Source organism: Antechinus flavipes, chromosome 4 (genome assembly GCF_016432865.1).
Source record: "Antechinus flavipes isolate AdamAnt ecotype Samford, QLD, Australia chromosome 4, AdamAnt_v2, whole genome shotgun sequence".
Taxonomy (NCBI): Eukaryota; Metazoa; Chordata; class Mammalia; order Dasyuromorphia; family Dasyuridae; genus Antechinus; species Antechinus flavipes.
Window position 1 is genome coordinate 160,727,107 of NC_067401.1, and position 19,763 is coordinate 160,746,869.

At 31.9% G+C, this 19,763-nt stretch overlaps 1 protein-coding gene across 1 annotated transcript in view; it reads right to left on the minus strand.

The window, feature by feature from the left end:
* HELZ (helicase with zinc finger) overlaps nucleotides 1-19,763 on the minus strand; it is a 284,703-nt gene that overhangs the window by 48,602 nt on the left and 216,338 nt on the right. The window contains exons 26-32 of the mRNA XM_051995260.1: nucleotides 14,479-14,530; nucleotides 13,517-13,707; nucleotides 11,254-11,461; nucleotides 8,831-8,907; nucleotides 3,814-4,381; nucleotides 3,100-3,334; nucleotides 113-623 (exon numbers count right to left, since the gene is read on the minus strand). Of these exons, the coding sequence (XP_051851220.1) occupies nucleotides 113-623; nucleotides 3,100-3,334; nucleotides 3,814-4,381; nucleotides 8,831-8,907; nucleotides 11,254-11,461; nucleotides 13,517-13,707; nucleotides 14,479-14,530 (1,842 nt within the window). The remainder of the gene's footprint in view (nucleotides 1-112; nucleotides 624-3,099; nucleotides 3,335-3,813; nucleotides 4,382-8,830; nucleotides 8,908-11,253; nucleotides 11,462-13,516; nucleotides 13,708-14,478; nucleotides 14,531-19,763) is intronic.

Below are 19,763 nucleotides of genomic sequence, written 5' to 3' on the forward strand. Positions count from 1 at the left end.
TTTAAATCCAATAGTGATTTTCTACCATCACACTCATGAATAATTATCCTTCCAAAATCACATAAACTAGTGAACAATGAAGAATGGAAGAGGGGATAGAATATAACTATACCTCTTCTAAGCTGTGGAGCGAAGAAGCAGATACCACACGAGATGACAGTGGGTGAAATGGCTCCTGACCAACCACATGTTGATTCTGAATTTGTATAAAAGAGTTCTGTTGTGGTCTGTGGGGTAATGGCGGTAGGCCATAGTGAAAGCCCTGTCCCATTAAGTGATTCTGATGTAAATTAGCAAAGGTCCAGGATCCATCTGGTGGCAGGTATTTCAAAGGAGGAGATGTAAGGTTTTCAGATGGTATTGAAAATGAGGGATTATATATCTGGGGTGGCAGATGTTGCTGAAATGCTGGATTGCTGGCCATTTCAATGTCTCTAATGTTGTCGTTGAAGTTAGAAAATTGACCACTATGATTTGAATTAGATGAAGAAGGGTTTGCTGGTGGGCTTCTAGTTTGAACTTGTCTATATTGCAAAAGTCTTGATTGAGGTGGTGGCATTTCAGTTAACTCCCGTGTTTCACTTTGATCATGATGAGCCAGCTCTCTGAGTAAGTCTTGAAACCTGATGAAAAAGGATAAATTATACCAAGGAAGAAATAAAAACTCTTTTGCACATTAAATATTTCAAGCATTTAACAGTATAAATATGGTCTCACAAGCATAATAATACAAATCAAATCATAGTAGTGGATTTAGATTTAAATCTATTCAAAAAACAATGCACTAATTGGAAAAATTAATTGTACTTTGGATAAAAGTTTTGGATAAAATACATTAAAAGTGATTCCAAATTTGAAGGACAGGCTCTTCATCCTTAATATTTTTCTTAATCATTTTTTTGAGTCATTACTACAGTAGATAGAGACAATATTGTGCAAAAAACTAAATACTGGGCTCAATAGTCAGGAAGACACACATTCAAATCCTGTCTCTGATACTACTAGTAATAGGATCCTAGGCAAGTTACTTATCTTAATGTCACAGGTTAGCTCCTTAATAAACTAAATCACTAAGTTATTGGACTGAGTTTCATATAAGATCCTTTCTTCTCTGAAGAAAACAGATGGTAGATCAGACCCAAGGGAAAGGAAGAAAAACTGCCTATCATTCATATGAATAAAACCATAAAGCCATCCAATTCAAAAAGTATTTTTTAAACTCCTACTATCTTTAAAAGGGGGTATATTGGATAGTATAGTAGGTTTAGAGTCAGAAAAACTAATCTTCTTGAGTTCCAATCTTATCTCAGATACTTACTAGTAATGTGATAATAGAATCTGAGGTTTGACATCATTCCCCATTTCCCTAGAACTAAAGAGAGTTTAAAAATAACATAAAGTCCAAAATCAAGAAGAGGCTGGAAAAATGAGCAAGCAAAAAAAGAACTTGATTAAAAAAAAAAAAAAACCCTACTATGGTAATAGAGAAGCTCAAGATTCAAACATAAAAGACAACAACTTGAAAACATCTTATAAGCAAAACCTCAAAAAAAAAGAAGATTTGATACAAGCCTAACAAAAACTCATAGATGAATTAAAGAAAGAGTTGAAATGATTTTTAAAGTCAAATGAAAATCATCAATTAATGAGAATTAATGGTTTGATAAAAGAGATGTGAAACCTTGCTGAAAATAATAATTCAATGAAAATTAGAATTGACTCAATGAGACATCAAAAAATGACAAAAATAAAGTCAAAAGACTGAGGGGAAAAAAAAGTGAAATGCCTCTTATGAAAAACAACTGATCTGGAAAATAAGCTGAGGAGAAGTAATTCAAGAATCATTGGAATGCTCTGAAGATCCATGAGCAAACAAAAAAATCCTGTATATCATATTTTAAGAAATTATAAAATAAAACTGACCATTTCTAATATTAGAATATAAAAGATCAAGTTAGAGACTGCAAAAAAATTTCACCATTAACCCTCAAAAGAAACTCCAAAATGAGAATTCAAAAGAATAAAACAGCCAAAAATCCAAAACTATCAGGTCAAGGAGAAAAATAACAATAAGTAGTTTCATTTGGAAGCCCAAAAAGGGGAGTATTGTGAAACAAACCTAGAAAGATAGGATAGAATCAGGTATTTAAAAGGCTTTAAATGATAAGCTGAATAGTTTTTATTTTATCCCACAGGCAATAATACTGGAGATTTTAAGCAGAGGAATGACATGTTAAGTTTTCTGCTCTTTGCAAAAGTGTGGAGAAGGGTTAATAGGAAAAGGAATGAGAGCTGGGAGTCTAATTACAAAGTTGTTATAGAAATGAGAGCCGTTTAAGTGGAAAGAAGGGAAGAGATGAAAGAGATATTGTGGAGGTATATCAAGATTTGAAAACTCTCTAGCTGTATGACCCTGAAGTCATTTAACCCCAATTGCCTCAACTAAAAGAAAAAAAAAAAAAAAGATTTAAAAACTCTTTGGATCTAATCAGGTACAGAAGAAACAGCCTAGCTCTGGAAACAAAGGAGCTGGATTCTAAATCCTCATTGGAAACCTTAATATTAGTGAAATCTTTTCCTTTTTTTTTTGGAGGGGGAGTGGGGAGAGATAATTGGAGTTATGTGACTTACCCAAGCTTACGAGTATCTAAGTAAATGTCTGAGGCTGAATTTGAACTCAGATCATCCTGACTCAAGGCTGGTGCTGTACCCACTGCGCCACCTAAGCTGCCCCACATTTATGTAATCTTAATACAAATTTCGTCACAAAAATATTTTTCAGTCATTTTTCAGTTCTGTCTAACTCTACATGACCCTATTTGGGATCCTTTTGGCAAAGATGCTGAAATGGTTTGTCATTTCCTTCTCCAGCTCATTTTATAGAAGAAACTGGGGCACACAGGGTTATATAGTAAATGTGTGAGGCTGGATCTAAAATCAGGAAGATGAATCCTCCTGATTCAAGAGATCTATCAACCACACCACCACCATCTCCACAAGAATATTTCCACTCAAAATAAAAGGATTAGATTTTCAGGGATCAAGGAAATCTGGGTAGAATTTTTGTTTCAGAAGCTACTTTAAAGAATGTTCAAATACCTCGAATGTGTTGCTTCTGCTTCATCTTCTGCATTATTGGCAAGTTTCCAGTTTGCTCTAACTGGCTGTTGATGTAATCCTGCAGGTTGCTGGGGAAGATGCTGCAAGTGAGGATGGTGATAGTGTGGATATGGAAGACTGCTTTGACTGAGATAGGCATTATGCTCACTCCACTGTTGTATTCTTGCTTGTTGTTGCCTTAATGTTTCTAAGGCCACATTCCCATGCATACGTTCTGGTAAAAAAAAAAAAAAAAAAAAAAAGTAAAATGTGTAAACCCTAGACTATAGTTGATTGGAGAGTTTTTGTTTTTGTTTTGTTTTTTAAGTTTTGGTGCTAATTATCAGGATTTCCCCACAAAGATCCAGTAAAAGCTATCATTAATTCTGGGAAGAATACAAGAGATCCCTAGACTTGACAATGTGTAAGAGTATTTTAGTGAATGAAATCACTCATCTAAAATTTTCATTTGGCACAAACTATATATACACTAATGTTCCAGATTATGTAAAGCTAATAATTAACACAATCTCGATTATTTGGGTAAGCAATCTATTCTAAATTGAAAAAAAAAAATCAAACTAACAAAAAAAACCTCTCCTTAAAGTAATGTGCAGAATATGTATATTATATGAAGTACCTTTAGATTATTTATCTTTTCACTTTCAGTAGTGAAACTTAAGAGATAGAGAGGAAAATAAAAATAAAACTTACCTAAAGCTTCTCCTAATGGTAATCCTGGAGGACTTTCTTCAATAAAATTATTCAAGTGAGTAGGGGGTATCATCGTGTTGTGTTGTGCAATGGATCTCAGAGAGTGAGCTTCTTGCAGCATTGAAGGGGGGTGCTGTTCAGATACTACTGCATCTACAGCAGGAGAATGTGGTCGATGAGAGACTGCATTATTGAAGAAGGAATGACTGGGACCTACTTGATATGTAGGAGAAAGTTGAGAGGATTGCTGTTGAGTTTGTTGATTCAAGTGGTTATGCTGCTGTATTGCTTGGTTTGGTTGAGGTGTTATTTGAGTCAGTTGTTCAGGGAAATGATTTTGCTGCTGATTTAAACTTGAGGGCTGTTGAACTGGAAATGGTTGTCTTGGTAGCTGGGATAAGTGCTGATAATGGCGATGAGGGACTGCATATTGTGTGTGAGGAGTTGTAAGATGAAGATTTAGGTGTCTTGGGTTGAGATTATCTTTGCGATGAAATTTGGGATTGGGATAAGCAACACCAGGGCGAGCTTCTGGACTTCGGTTTTGTGGATTTGAATCTAAATCATTCTAAAAAGAATAAAAAGAAATGTCTTAATTATAGAAGTAACAATACTTTAAGGTCTTAAAGTGAAACTTCACTTTAAGACAATTAGATATCTTTCAGAAGAAATTAGAGTACCATTGTAGAGAAAAAAAAAATGGCAAGTTGAGCTCCAATGCAAAATAAATAGGTTGATCTTGTTCTTCTCTCATATACCACATAAATGGCTTATCAGAACATTCAATTATTTTAACATTCAAAATTTAAATCCTCTCATTTACCAAAAATGTGTTTTTGTTGCCAATGTCTAATATTACATATTAGAATAATTCATTCTGGTACTCTTAGTCCAATAGGATAATTTGTATATATTCACTTAAAAAATTAAGCCTACTAATGAAAAGCAGAGAGGAATTAAATTAAAACATTACCATTATATAAAATAGTACTTGTTAGGATTGGCCAAATACTTTTAATGGAATTCAAGAAAGTATGTATTTCTTTACTGGTTTAATTTATCAATTACAGAAACTGCATTAAAAATATCTTAGATAAAGAGAATTTCTTGCCAGCAATATATTATATTATGATGTTTTTATTTTCACTTTTAATTCACAATATAACTCACTATAAAAAAAATTTACACACTGAAAAAATTTGATAGACTACTTTGTAGGTCTCAAAGTCTTAAAAACATGAATTCCATAATCAAACAAGACATAGAAGAGAAAGATAAAATAGGTTAATTCTATTACATAAACAAATCAATATAACTAAGAAGAAAAGCAATTAGGAAAAAATACATTTGCATCTATTATCTCAGATAAAATTCTGCTTCCTAAAATTTTATACATTTACAGATACACACACATGCACACACAAGAAAGGAAGTGAGGGAGAAAGGAAGGAAAAGACAGAGGGAGAGACAGACACAGACAGAGAGGGTGAAGGAGAGAGAAACACCAATCAACATTCCCCAATCATCGTTTTTCTAAAGAACTGCAAACTATTGATAATCATAAATGAAAGATTGCTCAATATCACTTATAGGAAAAATTAAAAGTAAAACAAAACTGAGGATTTACTTATACCCAGAAAATTGGTAAATATAACAAAAGATGAGAATGATTGATATGAGCTGTAGAAAAACAACCAACAAATACTTAAAGTGCCTACTATGTAGCAAAGAAGGGAAAAGCCAGAAGGAAAAATCCCACATAATATATCAAAATATTTATAGCAGCATTTTTTGTAGTAGCAAAAAAAAAAAAAAATGGGGAAAAAATTAGATTTCCCCACTGACTCAGGAATAACTAAAGAAGTCATGATACATTAATGTAATGGAATATTATTAATAGTATTGCTACAAACATGAAGAATACAGAAAAGCACAAGAGGACACAGGAAGTGATGAAAAGTGGAAGAAAACAAAAACAGCTATAACAATTTCAATAGAAAAACAACAAAATACCCAAATTTAAATATTATGATTAAAATGATCAAGCTTATCCACAAAGAAGGAAAAAGATTTTATTCCTTCCTTTTTTATGAGAGGTGGGAGATTACTGGTGTTAAATATTTTATACATACATACATATACATATACATATACATATACATACATATATATATATATATATATATATAGTCAAACTAGGTCCTTATTTGATTAATGTTGCTTATTATTTTTTCTTTTTTTAAAAATTACTGCCAGAAAGGATAGTTCTCCAGGGAGTAATGAAATTAAGAAATGGTAATCTAAAAATAAGATATTAAAATTGAAAATGAGAAGATAGGTTCTATAAAACACAGCATATACTTTGGAAAGGGGCATGAAAACAAAGCAGAACCAGAGAAATGCTCAGTACTGGTGGTATCCTGAAATTTATATCTCCTCATTTCTCATCCAGACATACTCATTTTGGACTCCTTTCGTTTACCTGCCATGCCTAATATTCCCTTCACCTCTCAACTTTGGTCAAAAGACGTGAACAGATAATTTTCAAATAAAGACACTAAAGCCCTCTATAGACATGTTAAAAATGTTCTAAATCACTATTGGATTAGAGAAATGCAAATTAGAACATCTCTGAGATACCACCTCACACCTTTCAGATTAGCTAACATGGCAGGAAAAGATAATGATAAATATTGGAAGGGATATGGAAAAACTAAAATGCTAATGCATTGTTGGTTAAGTTGGGAACTGATCCAGCAATTCTGCAGAGTATTCTGGAATTATGTCCAAAGGGCCATTAAACTGTGCATACCCTTTGATCCAGCAGTGCCAAGAGATCATAAAAGAGAGGGGAAAGAACCCACACACAAAAATGTTTGTAGCAGTTTTTTGTGGTGGCAAGGAATAAGAAATTTAGTGGATGCCCTTCAATTGGGGAATGGCTGAATAAGTTATGGTATATGAATGAAATGCAATATTATAAGAAATGATGAATAGGCTAATTTCAGAAAAGCCTGGAAAGACTCTCATGAATTGATGCTGAGTGAAGTAAGCATAATCAGGAGAACATTGTAAACAGTAAAAGCAAAATTGAGGGATGATCAACTATGACAGATTTAATTCTTCTTAGCAATACAGTGATCCAAGACAATTCCAAAAAACTTGGAATGTAAAATGTCATCTGCATCCAGAGAAAGAACTATGGAGAATGAATTTGGATCAGAGCATACTATTTTCACCTTAATTTTGTTTTGTTTTTTCTTTCTCATGGTTTTCCCTTTTTTTTCTCCCAAATTTTCTTTCCCAATATGACTCATGTAGAAATATGCTAAAAATAATTAGACAGGTAAACTTATATTATATTGCTTGCTCTCTTGGAGAAGGGAATCTTGGTTACAGTAAGGAAGAGAAGGGAGAAAAAAATTGGAATTCAAAATCTTAAGACAAATAAATGTTGAAAACTACCTTTACAAGTAATTGGAAAAATAAAATACTATTTTAAAAAGATATCTGTCCTGGGCATTCTTCTCTTCTCTTTCTATTTTGATTAATGATTGCATCCCCTTCAATAGATTCAATCCTCCCCTTTATGCAGATGGATCTCAAATCTAATTACCGAAATTTAACCTTTTTACTGATCTCCCATCAACTGCCTAATCTAGTAAGACACATCAAAGTGACTGTCTTGTGAACTGAAATTCAACATGTTCAAAATTTAAATCATTATCTTAGCTTAAAATTCTGCTCCATACATCCTTCCTGACTTCTCTATTACTGTGGAGAGTACTACCGTATTCCACTGATCCAGCCAGATTTAAGCATCATATTTTACTTGTCATTCTCCCTCGTCATATTTAACCAATCTCTGGACAAATCTTGTCATTTCTACCTTTATGATATCTACCATATATTTCTCTCTTTTGACACTGCCACAACTGGTACAAAGTCCATTTGTACCATTTGCAAAGCATATCACCTCTCACATAAGCAATTAGCCTACTGGTTGACTTCCCAATTTCAAATTTCTCCCCACTGTACTCCAACCATCCACTTGGCTGCCCAAGTTATTTTCCTCAAGTGTAGGTTTGGCTGTATCCACTTCCCCCTGTCATTAAAAATAAATTCCAGTATCCTCTGTTTGGCATTGAAAACTCTTTATAACATGACCCCTTCCTTTATTTTCAATCTTCTTAACATTTCACTTCCTCCTACATACTCTATGATCCAGATACACTGACCTAATTTTTATTCGTTATACACCAAAGAATATCTACTTTACCCATGTCTTTGCATTGTTCATTTTCCATCCCCAGATTTCTCTACCTTCTAATCTCAGTTTGTTTTTTTTTCCTCTAGCATCTGTAAAACTCAGCTCCAATCTTTCCTTCTACAGGAGGTCTTCCTCAGCTAGCTGTTAGTTCCTTTCTTTCTGGGATTACCACTGTACTTACTTATAAGATGCAGAATGTAAGCGTACATGTAATAGAATGTGACTTCTGTTGAGGACAGGGATTATTTTTGCCTATCTTCATCCTTCACTTGTCACATAGTAAGCACTTAATGCTTTTTGATTGACTAAAATATATTCCCTTCAAAGGATTATTTTTCCACTCTCTCCATTAGAATCGTCCTCCATTTCCCAAAGTGATGCTTAACAATATATCTGATCACATATGGCTATAAAAGAGGTGAGAAATTAACATATGTAATTAGATTTAATTTTTATACTAAGAATACTATACCCTCATGCTCTATGTTGTCATGGAAAATTCTGATATTTACAAGTGTAACCCTAAAGGATAAAAGACAGAAAGATTACAAAGCCAACCAAAAACAATAAAAAAAAAAAAAAAAAAAAAAAGGTGAAAGATGACACCCTCTAGAAAAGAGTCTATTAAATTCTAATGTAATAATGATTTGAACATGCTAAAGAACAATAAAAAGGGTAAATGAATGCTCACACAAGATATTATGATAGCTAAAAGCAAAATCCATTTATTAAATATAAACCGCATACCTGTTTTGATTCTAGAGGCTTTTTCTCTGGAGTACGAATTTTATTTATTTCAGGTCCAGGATTATTATCACTTTTACCTTAAAAAAAAAAAAAAAAGCATTGAAACCAATTTTTTCATTTACATGTGAAATGAAATTACTTCTGATTACCCATAAGTTTCAAGATCAGTGTCATATTCCCACTTCAATTTGGTTCTCTTCATTTTTTAAAAAGTTGTACTTTCTTTGCTGAATTACAAGAGAAAGTAAAATTTTAATTAAAGCAAATCTCATTATCAAACTCTGAATCATCAAGAAGTGTAATATTTAAATATAAAGCTGCACCAGGCAAAATAACAATAATTTCCCCAAACCTACAGCGCAGTCATTACTTTGATTCCATCCAAACAGAATTTTAGCTCCTTTGTAAATGTATATTTCAATAATTCCAACACCTGACAACAAAATATTTATTATATATCTTAAAGTCAATACAGATTATATTAAGCAATAATAATTATAAATTTAAAAATAAATGGATACCAATAAATGAAATGAATATGCTCATTTAAATTACAAACCTCAAAAAGCCCAAATTTCATAAGTATCCCTAACACAAGTTTTTTAAAATGTGAGTCTTACCTGATGGTCGTTTTATGTCATTAAAAAATCTTGAATTTCTTGATCCTGTGATTTTATTAGTTTAACTAGTAAACTTTCTAAATTATAAGGTACTTGTTTCACAACAACTTTGGGAGCTAAGTATTTAACAGACAAAAGCAAGGCATTGAGAGATTTAGAGCCTTGCAAAAAGTCACTGTCAATAAGTGAATGAGTTATGAAAACCTGAGATTTGAAAGTAGGGGGGAATCTACGAGTTTAAATATGAATTTTCCCCTCCATCAATATCCCAAAATTCTGTAGGAGAAATTACTTTATACAGAAATTACACAATGGAGTTATATTTCTTATGACTAGATTATTTGAAAATTTTATATTAAAGAATCCTATAATAATGAAAGGTTTTACTGTTCAATTTTTTATTAATTCAAAGTGTTTAGTCATGTTTTCTTTTTGAAACTTTAAACAATGACTTAAAGAGAATCAAATTTGTATATATTTGGATACTTACAGACAAGCACAAAATTATAAAATTTTAGAACTACAAAATATTTGAAATATCATTTAATCAAATTCCCTTGTTTTACACATAGGAAACTGAGGCACAAAAAACTTAAGCAACTAGAAGCGAGGTCTCTTTCAATTCAAGGAAAAAATATCATGAGGGAGATGGACAACCTTTATACTTTTGTCACCTTTTGTTCCAGCTTTGTTTCTTACTCAGAAGAAATCTTCTAAACAAAAACTTCCTGTCAAGTTGTCAATAAGTCAAACTTACACTGGTTTATTATGCTTTATCACTTCAGATTTAGGGGAATTTTGGCATGGTCTCTGGTAAACTAAAATTCCTCTCATCATTACATCTCAGAATAACTTATATGATGAAAAGTTCCTTTCTATCTTCCCAACTCAATTTCATAATTTTACAAGGAGCAAGCAACAAAAAGATGATCCTAAGATAACATATCATTTAAATAAAATAATAGCAAATCAATTACTACAATTTTTTTTAAATTAAGAAACCCCTTAAAGGAAATATAATTTCATGTAAAGTTGGCCTTGAACTTTGTCTTAAATGTATTTCCTCATAACTCAATTTTAATTAAAACCAATTACCTTAGGAAAACAACTACATAATAGAATCAATGCATAGCTAATAGCTAACTTTTTTGAAAGGTGTGGGGATTTCTTTTGAGTCCACTTTAGATACCCTAATAGTACAGATATATTCTTAAATTACTGTTATATAGGAGATTACATATATAAATGTAAATTATATATATATATATGTATTATGTATGTGTGTGTGTGTATGAAATTTAATAGCAACTATAATAAAGCAATGCAGAGTTCCTAACTTTTAAAAGAACAAGGAACTTTCATTTTTTATTTCAAGAACTGTTCTAGATATCACTATAAAAACTGGGCACATGGACAAGGCCACAAAATAATGGACTTTGTGTAGAGGAAGGCATTTTATAATGGGGTTTTATGGTAATTTCAAAAATCAGGGTAAACAATAAAATGGATGTTTTCTTCTTCCTTTTCCGAAATGACCATGCCCGGATTAAAATAACTATCTTAAATCAATTATTGTCATATAACTCTAAGAATTATCTAAAAGAAGAATTTGGTTTTTCTGCCTCAAATTTTAAATGCTGAATATTGAAAGCATTTAAAATGTAAACATTAAATATTCAATCAGAGAATAGTTTCTACCTAGCATATTTAATGGGATTCTTTAAAAGAATTTTCTAGTTGGTAGTTATTGACATGCTCAGCCCATATTCTACTTATGATTTGAGTATGGCAAAAACAACTCACCATTTCGATTTTGTTCATGTTGATCCTTTTCCTGATGCTGAATTTGCTGTTGCCCTATACTAACTGGTGAATGATGTCCAAGGCCATATGGTATAGGAGACCCCCGTCCATGTGTCTGCAACAGGTTCATATTATATGCCATCGCTGCCTGATGTGTAATGATTCGAGGGTCAACTGCAAACCTACCCTGGTACCCTGTCCATGGTACCTATGTAATTAGAAGAATTAAAATTATTAAATCTATTTTAAAAGATTGCAGAAGACAAACTATTGCAGGGGTATTGGTAAGGATAAGAAATATTGGGGTGAATGTCAATTCTAGTAATGAAGATAACTACAAAGTTCTCAGTCAAAATTTACTGAATGGCCAGTGTACATGTCATCATAAAGAACAGCATAATATATTTATTAGCCAAGAAATTATATGGCCCATATACCATTCATATATAGATGAAAACTGGAAATCTATAAGCTTAGAGAGGAACTGAGGTGTTTAAGTTTTATCTTTATTATCATTCTATATTTTGGAATAACTTCTCATCAGAATATATGCAAAAATAACCATGAAAAAATGTTATCTCCTAATTGAAGATGCTCATTATTAGGTTGTGTATCATTTATGAGGAAAAAAAATTTCATCTCCAAAGCAATAATCTAATCTACACATGAATGTATATGTAAATAAAATTTAAAACTCACTTCTAGTATGTAAAATTCAAATCCATTATTCCTTCTACAGGTATTAGCAGTGTCGCCAACCATGATACATGTTAGGTTACAAAATCTGAAAACTTATTTTAAAAGATTTTGACATGTCCCTGTATATTAATACAAAATGAATAAAGAGAAATCTAAGCAACAAGTGCTCATTTTATTAAAACCTAACTGTAAATTTTGTATAACAAAAGCTTTTCTGACTTAGTAAAAAGAATCCTAGTCCTAAGACTTATTATTTAACACAATGATGTTTACTATTGCCAAACTGTCTGATAAGAAAAAACTCAATTGAATTCTAAAGTTTGTAGTTACCGTGTATGAACTGTGTATTACATGATGACAGTTATTCTCATTAGATCCTAAAGTATGACATCTGGCCAACTTGACAAAAATGTTTGTGTCTGAGTGGCTTTATTTTTTTCAGGGAAGGAGTATAGAACAGGAATGGAGAACAACAGGAGAATAATTCAGCAATACTTTCTCATGATAAATCACAGAATCTACTTGAACTTAAAGGTACTTGCTATAAATGAAAGAAAATATATTCTTTTGGCTAAATCTCTAGATCTGGCCATATGGCAGTTGGAATAGTAAATCAACTAAAATTATTAAAATATACTAAATTTCAAAAGAAAGTGAAATTTAAAAAAAATGTATCAGGAAAGACTTGCTATTCTACTAAATCTATTAAGAGTATCCTTCAGATACAGCATAAGGTTCCATACAAAGAGTAGAGTTATGCTTTCAAGTAGCTATAAGACATAATTGTGATATTACTGAAATAAATTTAAATAAGGTAGAATCTGAAGTCTCTTCAGAAAATAATGCTTTCTCAAATGATCTTTATTCCTTAGGAGTTTTTATTATATCAAAAAATATAAATCTCCACCTATGATTCTTTTTCTTATTATTCTTATGCTTCTATTGAAGCAAACAAAAACATTACTTTCTAAAACAGGAGACCAAATAACAAGTTTCACTAGCCTCTAGCCAAATCAAATATGGTAAAAAATTGTTTTACCAGGACCTCTTCTTCAAAAATGACTCACTTCCCTCATTCCTCTAAATATGTTGATAACAAATTATAAACAAAAAACAATTTCTTTTATGCCATGTTAAATGACTAAAAGCTCAAAATTTCATCCAAACAACCTCATCTTAGTGAGAAGACAACACTGGATCCTCCAAAGACAATCCAGGAAAGTAAGAATTGGCACTTTCTATAAAGATAGAAAACTTGGGGGTATCAGGTGGGGAGCCTATTAATCAAATAACTAATCAAGCTAACTTCAAAGAAGTTGGACCAGAATATTGTCTATGAGACACTGAATTGTTTTGGCCCCAACAATTTATAACTAAGGCAATTAAGGATTGTATTTTGTATGACAAAGTGAATACCCATATGGATGAAATCATGGCTTTTATGTAGTATTAAAATAGCAATATAATGAGAGCGTGAGCCTGATTGAGCATGAGGACTGTTTCTATTTTGAAGTGAATTAGTATTTACTTCAATAAATAGCAAATATCTAAAATCTGTACTTACAGGTAAAGGCACGGACATAACCACATTTCCTCCATAGACAGCTGGTACATAAAGAATACTAGTCCCAGTGTGAGGATCTATCCTTTGAACAGGACTAGGAGATTTTCCCATATTTGGGTGAGGTCCAAGAGGGGAAGGAGGTGTATATGCTCTAATAGGATTGCCAATGAGTACTGAAGGATTGGGTTGAACTAAAAATAAAGAGATGAGAAAACGAATATTGGTTTAAAAAAATTATGAATAAAAAATCATCTAAAAAAAAACTACTGAGAAATAATACATTTTAGACACTGCATATTACATCTATGATTTGTCAGCTTGCTACTACAAAGTTCTACATACATTATAAAGTTCACTGTAACCATCTTTAAACAAGACAACCATATCAATATTACCATTCCTATTTAGAGAGAAGGATTTTTTTTTTTGAGAGAAATAGCTATTAAGGAAAACGTTTTTCTTCAAACAAGTTAAAAAACTTTTCTAAGCAAACTTTAATTTATAAAAATAAATCCATAGAGAAAATAGAATTTCAAGATTCATTATCTCACCCCCAATATGCTTTGTTATAATTTTACTTAAGTATATTCTGAAACTGATGAAACATGGAAAACATGAAATACTTCAGAAATAAACAAAAAAACTTTTCAAGTCTTTAAAGAGAAAAAAATTTGAATGAACTGATTTCTAATTTTTCAAAACACTCATCTTTCCAAGCCCTGATACTTCATTAGTGGTTTCTAACAAAACTCATGGTAAGTCTTCTTTTTTAAAACTTTTTTTTAAACTTCCTCTTTTTTTTTTTCAAAATAATGAAAAATACAAGTGCCCAAAAGATCAAGCTTGCTGCTCAAATCAACTAATAAGTCTATTCCTAAGGTCTATTTTAAATACCCTGAAATCCAAAGCACAGATACTCATATAAAAATATAATTTTTTAAGATATCACAACAGTCACTCACCAATTCCTTCATTCTGGAAGTGTTCATTTTGGTTATGATGATGGACTTTTCCCTTTAAAAAAAAATTATGCCTTAATTAAATTTAATTTTGGCAAAAATGTACTTCCTTAATCATGTATAAACTGAAAATATGTAGTGATCTTTAAAGAACAGAAAAAATGAAAGTACATTAGAATAATTAAGAGATTTTCTTTAAGCTAGCATTTTTTTCTATTCTAAACATTAAGCCTAGTAAAAGTCACTTCTTTGGAGCCTCAGTTTGCTTATTTGTGAAATGAAGGGGTTGGACTTCTAAGATGCCTTCTAGCTATACTATATTACATGTATTATATAGGTGTGCCTATAAAAGCAGAGATTAACTAACTTAGAGGTATGAAAAAATATTTATTTTCCTTAAAACTTCTTTTACAACAAGTACTGCAAGCAGAGAAGATGGTACATAAAAATATTCTTTGGCTGTAAAATGTCAGCCTCTAACATTTCATGATGAGAATCTTGAACCTCAAAAATAATATAAAGAAGTTTATTTTTACCATCTTCTGACAGTAGTAGTTCATAGTTTTTTAAAGTATAAACTGGCCAAGGTTAAGGACCACATCTGTTTTTTGTTGTTATTGTTGTTCAATAATTTTAGTTTTGTCCAACTCTTTGTGACACCACTTTGGAGTTTTCTTGGCAAAGATGCTGGAGTTGTTTGCCATTTCCTTATCCAGCTCATTTTTACAGATGATGAAATGAGGCAAACAGACTGAAGTCATTTGCCTAGAATCACACAGTAAATGTCTGAAGCCACATCTGAACTTATGAAAATAGTCTTCCTGAGTTCTAAGCCCAATGCTCAATCCATTGTACTACCTAAATGTCCACATCTGTTTATCTGATTTATAATTAGTGTTTTCAAATCAATTATAAAATGAACTGAGAGAAAACAAATCTAGTAACCACTCATAATGGAAAAAAATTAAACCACAAAAGAAATAAACTTCATTATAATCTCCTATTTCAAAATATATGGCGATGCAACCTGAAAAAACCAGGAGGTAGGGGGAAAAGAGCTTTAAATAGTGACAATTTATCTTGTAAGCAAATATACATATGCCTAATTAATACAGAACATTGTAATTATTAAGCCAGATAATGCTAGAAAGAAGGGAGAAAATTGCTTACTTGGGTGACATTTTCAGGTTATCTCAAAAACAATACAACAGAAATGAGCAGAACTAGGAGATCATTATATACCTCAATAACGATACTGTTTGAGGACGTATTCTGATGGAAGTGGATCTCTTCGATAAAGAGAGCTTTAATTGATCAAAGATGGACAGAAGCAGCTACACCCAGAGAAAGAACACTGGGAAATGAATATAAACTGCTTGCATTTTTGTTTTTCTTCCCGGGTTATTTATACCTTCTGAATTCAATTCTCCCTGTGCAACAAGAAAACTGTTCGGTTCTGCACACATATATTGTATCTAGGATATACTGTAACCCATTCAACATGTAAAGGACTGCTTGCCATCTGGGGGAAGGGGTGGAGGGAGGGAGGGGAAAAATCGGAACAGAAGTGAATGCAAGGGATAATGCTGTAAAAAATTACCCTGGCATAGGTTCTATCAATAAAAAGTTATTAAAAAAAAAAAGGAAAGAAAACATAGAGAAGGCAGAAGAGAAAGAATTTGGAACTTTTAGAAGTTGTTATCTTTACATATAATCAGGGAAATTTAAAATTTAAATAAAAATATGTATTTTGAAAATAAAAAAAACAATACAACAATACTTTAAGGTATTATACTTTCAATCTTTTGCTTTTTTTTTTTTTTTCTTTTCTGGTCTTATTAGTTTCTAAACATACAAAAATCTGTTTAGAAAAACTTTTAAACTTTGATGAGGGAAGGGATAGAGGGAAAGGATAATAATAGACTGGGAAACTATTTTATTCAACTTTTCTGACCTTTCAAGTTTCTTAAAAAAAAAAAACCAAAGATGATAATTTTGTAAGTGAACAAGCTATATATAATTAAAACAAGCATTTATTAAACATTTTATGGTCTGACCACTACTTGCTAGAGATTTAAAGATATAAATGTTACCCTCAAGAAACTTAATATTAATTGAAGAAATAACACATAAGAACATACAAAATATGGAAATATGTAGTCATTTTAACGGAGAGGTACAAGCAACTGGAGGGATAAGGAAAATCCTCATGCAGAAGGTAGTGTTTGACCAGAATTTTGACAAAAGCTAACGGACTCTTAAAAGATATAGGTGAGGATGGCAAAAGCTCAGAAATGGAACAAGAGAAAGGACTGCTTGACAGCTCAGTAGATAAAGAGAAAGTAAAGCATGATAAACCACTGCTGTACATTAAGTTAAGTCAAAATTAGATTGTTTAGGGCTTTAAATATCAAAAGGAAGGATTTGAATTTGACCTCAGAAGCAACTGAGAAACATCAGAAATTTACTGAACAAATGAACTACATGATCAGACCTGTGTTTAGGAAGATCACTGGCAAATTAGTGTAGAGGTGGATTACATAGGGAAGAAACTTGAGGCAGGTTACAAAAGTAATGGAATAAGGACTGGAATTTAGCATAATGATTGTGTGAGTAAAGAAAAAGAGAATTGTTGCCAAGAGATACTGTAAAGACCAAAATGACAATTTATCAAATGAAGAGATAATAATTCAAATCAGGTTGTGCTCTTGAAAGATATAAAAAAGTTTGAAGAGGGATGGGTTTTGGGAGAAAGAGAGTTGAGTTCTGTTTTCAAAGTGTTGAGTTTGAATAGCCATGGGACAATCAGTTAAAAATTTGGTGATTCAGATTGGAATTCAAAAGAAAATTAGATATACAGAACTGGGAGTCATTTATATGGAGAGGATAACTGAATTAAGAGGAACTGATGAGAGCACCAAATAAAAAAGTGAAAACAGAAGAAGGAAAATAGGACAGAACCTTAAGGAAATATCCAGTTAGCAGGAACAACATGAATGAAGATGAAGAAAAGGAGATTGGATAAGACTAACCAGAAAGCAGAAAAATTAAGATGTCCAAAAAAACCTAAAAAGAAGAAGATATGCATGAAGAAAAGGTGGTTAACAGTGTCAAATGCAAGAGAGAAGTCAAGTAGTATGCCTAAAATAGAGTCTTAGACATGATAGTCAATAAATCATTGCTAAATTTTGAAGAGAGCAATTTCTGTTATTAATATGTGCCTAAGTGAACCAAGTGTCTACAGAGAGATTTGAAAAGAATACTAAAAATAATCACTTAAAACAATCATTTTCTTTAAAATGTTATTTTTATAATCTCTAGCTCTCCCCCCAAAAAAATTTTTCCTCATAGCTTCAAAATTCATATACGCTACACATTAAGGAATTGGGAACTTATATAAATTGATGCAAAGTGAACAAACTACACAGTAACAGACATATTGCAAAGATAATCAACTGTGAAAAATTTAGCAAATATAGAGAGGATTCTGGGGAAATGGCAGAGAAGATCAGAAAATTCCAAGCTTTCCATATTCCTCCCATAAACAAGACAAAACTTGCACCCCTGGTAAACATTTTTGGGGGGAAAGGTTTAAAAACAAACAGGTGTTGGGGGCAGAACAGTGCTCCTTCCTGGACCATAAGAGAAAATCTGAATAAAATAAATAGAAAAGAGGTTTGGCTCTTGTGTATAAAGAAGTATTAACACCTTAGATTAGCTCTGTTGAAACAACAAACAGGAAGTCCTGAGGTTAGCTGCCTAGGAAGATAGCCTCTACTCCAGCCAAAGAAACTTTCATTTCCCAGACAGCATGGAGAATCTGGCTGATAGGTTGATAAAGTTGAGACACTGCTCTGGGTAAGAATAGTGGGGCAGGAATGGCTGAGACCATGAAATAATAAAACAAAATAGAAAGAAGGAAAAAATAGAAGAGATTTTGAGATATCATATAAGAAAAATGATAAATTGGAGAATAGATCATGAAGAGAAAACAAAAATAATTGGATTATCCAAAGACTATGACCAAAAAAAGTATTTTGATACTACACTAAAAAAATAAATAAAATTGTCCTGAAGTTTAAATAAGAGGGGAAAGTAGAAATAGGAAAAAAAAAAAATCCACCAATTACCACCTGAAAGATCCTATAAGAAAAAATCTACAAAACCATCATTGCTAAATTTTGAAACCCCAAAATCAAAGAGAAAGTCTTTTTTTTTTTTTTAAAGTAATAATTTTATATTGACAGAATCCATGCCAGGGTAATTTTTTTTACAACATTATCCCTTGCACTCACTTCTGTTCTGATTTTTCCCCTCCCTCCACCCCCTCCCCTAGATGGCAAGCAGTCCTATATATGTTAGATATGTTGCAGTATATCCTAGATACAATATATGTTTGTAGAACCGAACAGTTCTCTTGTTGCACAGGGAGAATTGGATTTAGAAGAGAAAAATAACCCGGGAAGAAAAACAAAAATGCAAATAGTTCACATTCGTTTCCCAGTGTTCTTTCTTTGGGTGTAGCTGCTTCTGGCCATCATTTATCAATTGAAACTCAGTTGGGTCTCTTTGTCAAAGCAATCCACTTTCATCAGAATACATCCTCATACAATATCGTTGTCGAAGTGTATTATGATCTCCTGGTTCTGCTCATTTTACTTAGCATCAGTTCATGTAAGTCTCTTCAAGCCTCTCTGTATTCATCCTGCTGGTCATTTCTTACAGAACAATAATATTTCATAACATTCATATACCACAATTTACCCAGCCATTCTCCAATTGATGCAAAGAGAAAGTCTTATAAGCAGCAACAAAAAAATGAATTCAAATATGCTGGATCCACATTTCTATCAGTGACTATAATAAAGGACCACAGCTCTTGGAACACTATATTCTGAAGATCAAAAAAAAACTAAAGTTATGGCAGAAATCAGCAAAATTAGCCATAATCCTGAACCACACTCCCCCCACTCCCCAAAAAAGATATTCAATGAACTTTCAGGATTTTATTGCAAAAATATCTGAACTTAATAGAAAATCTGACTTATAAGAGTCAAGAGAAATACAAAATGAGCATCAAAGATTATTTTCCAGGGACTCAATAAGAACAAACTATTTGCTTTATACATGGAAATGCAAACCATATTTCTAAGCTGTCATTACTAATCAAGTAGTTCAAAATAAAGATTGGGGCAGAGCTTATATGATTCTAAAAGGCAAAATTGTGTAGAAAAAGGTAAAACAGTAATTATGTTATACAAATGAGGTGCAAAAGCAAGAATTAACAT